Source organism: Bison bison, unplaced genomic scaffold (assembly GCF_000754665.1).
Source record: "Bison bison bison isolate TAMUID 2011002044 unplaced genomic scaffold, Bison_UMD1.0 scf7180017864249, whole genome shotgun sequence".
Taxonomy (NCBI): domain Eukaryota; kingdom Metazoa; phylum Chordata; class Mammalia; order Artiodactyla; family Bovidae; genus Bison; species Bison bison.
The window spans coordinates 1,796,217-1,802,503 of record NW_011494821.1 but is presented as its reverse complement, the minus strand read 5'-3'; the positions used below and the strand labels follow the sequence as shown (position 1 = coordinate 1,802,503).

Here is a 6,287-nt window from a genome sequence, read left to right as displayed (position 1 = left end):
AGTCCACGAGAGAGGTACCTGGGGTGTGGGCAGAGACACTGATGTAGGCAGTTTTGTAAAAATTCAGTGGTCTGGGGTCTTGAAGCCAGGCTGGGAGTAGTAGGTGGTCCCGGCTGGGAGCTGCGGAATGAATTAAAACCAGACATGAAAAAGGATGGGGATGCTGGGATATAGTTACAAACAAATGATGCGATGCCCAGAATTGCTCCAGAATAATCTGGATTGGGGCAGGGGTGGGGTGGGGGATCCTGCAAAGGAAGAAGGGAGCCAGAGGCTGTGACTGGTTTCCAGCCACATGAAGCTTCCTACACTGTTCTCTCTACTCTTCACATTTAAATCGCCCACTAAGCGAAGACGGATGGTAAATGGCTACTGGATATGAGCCGTGATGTGGAAGGAAGAAGCGACGGTGACCCGAAGTTTCCAGCCTGGCCTTCTAGAAGGATGCCAGGCTCTGAGGACTGGCTGTTACCTCCGGGCCACGGGGAGCGTTAAGAGCAGAGGATATTCATTTGTGGGAGTCTAGCACGCCTTGGAGATGATGTGAAGTTTTTAAGGGTCTGTTTTCTTCAGGGGTTCTGTGGGGACACGTCTTGGAAACTTTAATGGGATTAATAAGGAAGAAAGGCAAGATTTCACAGGGGACCATCCTCCAACCCATCCTGAGGACAATGCAAATCAAAAGCAAGATCAAGTCCCCTTGCAGAGGTTGAACTGGTTTCTGTCCTTCCAGAATGTCACTGCCAACCACCGGGCCAACGACGTGATTGCTGCCGAAGACGGCCCCCAGGTCCTGGTGGGGAGGTTCATGTACGGGCCCCTCGACATGGTGGCCCTGACCGGCGAGAAGGTACAGAAGCTGGGCCCTCCTTCCTGGGTACCAGATGGCACCTGGGCCGAGGGCTGCAGGGAAGGGCTCGCTGCATGAGCTGGGAGACGCTCACCCGGGTCAGTGAGGGATGGACTGGGCGCTTCGGAGAAGCAGATGTGGCTGCAGAGGAAAGAGAAAGGATGGTGGGAGCCAGGAACTAGCATTAAGTGGGGACCCCGAGCCCTGTGGTCTTGGCAGAGAGCTCCCAAGTCCAGCCCCTTCCCCAGCTTTCAGCGAGTCCCCTGGCCCCCTCGCCTCCTGCAGGTGGACATCCTGGTGATGGCAGAGCCGTCCTCCGGCCGCTGGGTGCACCTGGACACAGAGATCACCAACAGCAGTGGGCGCATCACATACAGCGTGCCACGGCCCAGGCGCCTGGGGGTCGGTGTCTACCCCGTGAAGATGGTCGTCAGGTCAGACCCAGGGGACATTCTCACGGTGGTTTCACCCAATTCCATGGCCCTTCCAGGCCTGTTCAGAAGATGGGGTCCTGGGGATGCTGTCTTGGGCCCCATCCCTGTCTGCTGGGAGAGAGGAAAATGGATGTGGTTACAGCTTTAGCATCAGGAGGTGCCACCGGCTTCTCTCTCATCCTGGCCCCGATTGAGCTCTGACTCTGACCAAGGGCTGATGTTGGCCTCAGGCTGACACCTGACCCTGAGTGCACAGCTAACCCCCAGGTGGGCACTTTTCAGGGGTGACCAGACCTGCGCGATGAGCTACCTCACAGTGCTGCCCCGGGGCATGGAGTGCGTGGTCTTCAGCATCGACGGCTCCTTTGCCGCCAGCGTGTCCATCATGGGAAGTGACCCCAAGGTCCGGCCAGGGGCAGTGGACGTTGTCCGGTGAGTGCTTCCTTCCTGCAGGGGACATATCCTCTGGGGAAGGAACCAGTGACTGTGCGGGAGGTGGGCTGTGTTTTTCTAGTTTCCTCTAGGAATTCCACTAGTCTCTGGGCTGGGAGCCAGGAGTCCTAGCTTCACCTGCAGGAGTAATTTACTGAGGGTTCTTGAGAAGCTCCACCACCTTCCAGCCTTCTGTTCCTCCCTGCCTCCCTCTCTCCGTTTAGCCTAACACCGTCAGAGCATTCTGTGCAGTGAATCAGGACGGGTCTCTTGCATTCAGATCCCAATCAGGATAAAATTGTTCTGATTACCAATCGCCATGGAGCAAATGGCTCCATTTTTAGTGACTTATGATAGTAGTTTATTATTCTATGACATCGTTCCGTGGATTGATTGGGTTCTGCTGGGAGGTTCTCAGAGGGGGCCTCTCCAGAAATGGTAGTCAGATTGTGGTCTGGGCTGGGAGTCATCTAAGGGCTGGATGTTCAAGATGTTCAAGATGGGTGATGAATTCTTATATCTTGTTCCTTGGCTGGGATCTGTCTTTTTCTCTCTCCATGTGGCTGCTCCAGGTGGCCAGCCTGGGTGATCTCAGACTAGCCAGACTTGGTACCTGGTGACGGGCTTCCCTGCTGGTAACTGGCCTACTATGGTTTCCAGATACCCAGCTGGAAGCTACAAGCCTTCTTAGTACCCAGCCTTGGGATTCAGTGTCTTTCCCACTACACTTGTTCTATTAGTTCCAAGCTAATCCCAGGATCAGCCCAGTTTCAAAGAGGAAGGGAACACATAAAGGTGTGAATGCTGGGACACGTGGCTCACTGGGGGGCCCTTCTTTCGAGACTAGCTAACGCACAGTGCCAATTAAGAGACTGGACTTTTTATAGCTGATTGGAGAAAGCAGAGCAGGCTTCCTGGGAGAGGTGGCATTTGAGTCTGCCCTTGAAGGACAGGCACATATATATTTCAATCCATGCCACTGTACAAAGATGAGCACAAACAGAAAGGCAAAAGGAAGAAAATACAGGACTGAGTTTGATAGGCCAAGAAGGTGAGAAGGACAGGGAAGAACAGACCATGTGTAGGGATAAGTTCAGGGCCATTGCGTGTTGGAGGCCAGTTTAGGACAGGGTGGGAAGTGTGGCTGGAAACAACCTCCCAGGGCTGTTGTACTGTGGAGAAATGTGCAAAAGGATTTTGCCAAGAGAAAAACAAAAGAGGTACCACTTGAGTTCCTCCCTTCCTGTCTGCCTCCCTCCAGTCTTCCGAGGCCGGTTCTGGGCCAGGCTCTATGCTCTGGGACTGATGCAGAAAGAGCTCCTAGTTGGAGGAAACTCACAGTCCAGTGGAAGAAAATAAGTCATGGGCACAAGAAACTGTCCTCCAGGACTCTGAATTGTCAGCATGCCAAAAGTGGACCGATAGCGGTCCTGGGAGTTCTTGGGGACCAGTTCAGTAGGCCTGAGCTGAGGCTTAGAAGTGGAGTTAAAGTGAGAGGGTGGAGTGAAGATGCTGCCTGGTAGAATCAAAGGCTCGCTGACTGGCAGGGAGACGGAGGGAAAGGGAGGAATCCAAGTGGCTTGTCTCTGGCTCCAGAAACTTGAGTGATGGCAGTGGCATCAGGGAGAAGGGGACCCAAGCAGAGAGGGCAGGGGTGGGGGACCAGCTGGGCTGTGGGCATGCAGTTGGCACCTGTGGCCATCTGGGGGGAATGGCTAGGACTCATGGGGACTCGGGGTGTGAATTTCTGGGTCCCCCTTGTTTTCCCCTACCATGCCCTGGAACAGCTCCTCCAGCTTCTTGGGGGTAGGGGGGAAAGCAGGGGGTGTGGGCTGCTGGGCAGTGGGTGGCTTGCACTGGGTGAGGGCTGGACCCTGAAATACTCTCTCCCTAGGCACTGGCAGGACCTGGGCTACATGATCCTCTACATCACGGGACGGCCAGACATGCAGAAGCAGCGGGTGGTGTCGTGGCTGTCCCAGCACAACTTCCCACAGGGCATGATCTTCTTCTCCGACGGGCTGGTGCACGACCCGCTACGGCAGAAGGCCATCTTCCTGCGCAACCTGATGCAGGAGGTGAGCGTCCGGCGGGGGAGGGGCTTTGGCCAGGGAGGGGTGAGTCCTTGGCCACCCTCCTCCTCGGCCGCTCCTCCTCCCTTAAACTGGGGGGAGCCCCTCCTTTACCCCACATGCTCCGATTGTCCAAGCGGATGCCCAGTTGGCAAAGCACACTCATGTGCATCTCATCGGTCCTTTTACTGCCCAGCGAAGTGTGTATCTCCTCCATCTCCACTGATGGATGAGAACGGTGAGGTTTAGGAAGGGGAGGCCACTGCAGAGGGTGGCCCCTGATGCAAGGTGGACCCGTGACCTGGAGTCTGTCTGTGTGCAGAAAAGGGCCCCCCACCAGTGCTCCCAGGGGGACATCTAGGAATCCTTCGTGGTGGATGCGCTGCCCCTGCCCCCATCAGCTGCCCTGTATTTCAGTGTTTCATCAAAATCAGCGCAGCCTACGGCTCCACGAAGGACATCTCCGTCTACAGCGTGCTGGGCCTGCCGCCCTCCCAGATCTTCATTGTGGGCCGGCCCACCAAGAAGTACCAAACCCAGTGCCAGGTGGGTGGAGGTGGGGGTGTGGGGCCGGTAGAAGCAGAGAGGGGGAGAAGGTGGTTTATTCCGTTGTTTGTTCACTCAGTCATCTGTTCGTTCTTTCACTTGCTCATTCATTCATTCGACAAACACAACTGGGTACCTGTGCGGGGTGTAGGTGGACCCAGATGTCACGTCATCTAGTCTAGAAGGGGAGGTGGAAAAACTAGCCAACAACGACAGTGCAGTGTGGCAATAGCCATAAAGAATGGCAGGGGAGACAGAGAATTGTGGGCCCTAAAGAGGAGCAGCTAAACCTGACTCAGGGACAAGGTTGATTTTTTGAAAGTTGGAAGGGGTTGTCCGTGAAGGGCCTGAGCTTGGATGAGCCTTTATGACAGAGGCAGCAGCAAAAGGAAGGGTCAGGAGGTGGCAAAGCAAGTGTATATTCTGGGAACTGACTGCAAGTGACTCAGCTTGGCTGAGGGTGATGAGGGAGCGAGCCGGAGCAGGGCTTGGCGCGGTGCATGGCGGATGGCCTGTGTGTCTTGCCAAAGTTGGAACTGGATGGCTGTGGAGGGGGTTCATGATTCAGAGAGATCCCTCAGGCTGTGGTTGGAGGGAGCATCAGAGGAAGGGAAGAGGGGAGGGGAGCAACGGCAGGGTGGCAGCAGGGCAGTGAAGGCCTACGGTTTGAGAGGCACTTCTAAAGCAGGATGGATTGGATTTGGTAACGAAGGGATCAGATTCTCAGGATGGGAGAAACGGAATGTCAAGGCTGGCCCTTGGTTTCTGACCTGGGCAACCCGGTGCGCGTGTGCTAAGTTGCTTCAGTCGTGTCTGACTCTTTGCAACCCCATGGACCGTAGCCCGCCAGGCTCCTCTGTTCACGGGATTCTCCAGGCAAGAATACTGGAGTGGGTTGCTATGCCCTTCTCCAGGGGATCTTCCCGACCCAGGAATCGAACCCCCGTCTCTTACATCTCCTGCACTGGCAGGCAGGTTCTTTACCTCTAGCGCCACCTGGGAAGCCCTGGGCAACCAGGCAGGTAGTACCATTACTGGGATTGAGAAGCAGGTGATTGATGGGAAGGTGATAATGATCTCTTTGTACCATGTTGAACGGAGGTGCTTGAGAGTGAGCATCAGGTAGAAGGGCAGAGATGGTGGGACCTCAGAGTGGGGACTGTTAGAGTAGGGCTTCTTAACTCTAACCTGCACACGGATGACCTGGGGAGCTTGTTTAAATGCAGATTCAGATTCCTAGGCGTGGGGTGGGGCCTGACAGTCTGCCTGTCAAAGGTCCAGGTCCTGCTGATGCTGGTGGTCCACGGCCCACACTTTGAGTAGCAAGGTTCTGCAGGCCCAGCAGAAGGGATTGGCCAGGAGAGCCACTGTGGGGACCAGGAAAACATCAGTGAAGTTCCCTGGGGTAGAAGCTGGAGGAGGGGAGAGACTTACCTTTGGGGGACCTTAGTGAAAGTGACAAGGATGAGAGAGCTTCAGGAATCCAGGAAATCCCAGGTGTGACCCGTGGGTCAGACCGAAGCACTCAGTTGTACCAAGCCAGGCAGGGAGCCTCTAAGAGTAATGAGCAACCTGGGTCGGGGAGAAGCTGGGTGCTCCAGGGAAGGGGCGATGTTGGGGCTGGTGGGGGCGGGGGTTGGAGACCGGACCAGGGCCCGCCTGCCCGCGCTGTCCTGACGCCTGTCCCCTCCGCAGTTCCTGAGCGAGGGCTACGCGGCGCACTTGGCGGCGCTGGAGGCTGGCCACCGCTCGCGCCCCAAAAAGAACAGCTCGCGCATGATCCTACGCAAGGGCAGCTTCGGCCTCCACGCGCAGCCTGACTTCCTGCGGAAGCGCAACCACCTGCGCCGGACCCATGTCGGTTCAGCAGCCCGCCCCGCCCGCCAACCCCAAGCCCGAGCGGGCCCAGAGCCAGCCCGAGTCCGACAAGGACCACGAGCGGCCCCTGCCCGC

General features: G+C 56.4%; 1 protein-coding gene across 1 annotated transcript in view; it reads left to right on the top strand.

Moving 5' to 3' along the window:
* Window positions 1-6,287, top strand: part of PITPNM3 (PITPNM family member 3) — a 100,977-nt gene that overhangs the window by 89,508 nt on the left and 5,182 nt on the right. The window contains 7 exon segments of the mRNA XM_010847510.1: window positions 734-850; window positions 1,136-1,284; window positions 1,567-1,716; window positions 3,611-3,794; window positions 4,206-4,334; window positions 6,030-6,188; window positions 6,190-6,285. Of these exon segments, the coding sequence (XP_010845812.1) occupies window positions 734-850; window positions 1,136-1,284; window positions 1,567-1,716; window positions 3,611-3,794; window positions 4,206-4,334; window positions 6,030-6,188; window positions 6,190-6,285 (984 nt within the window).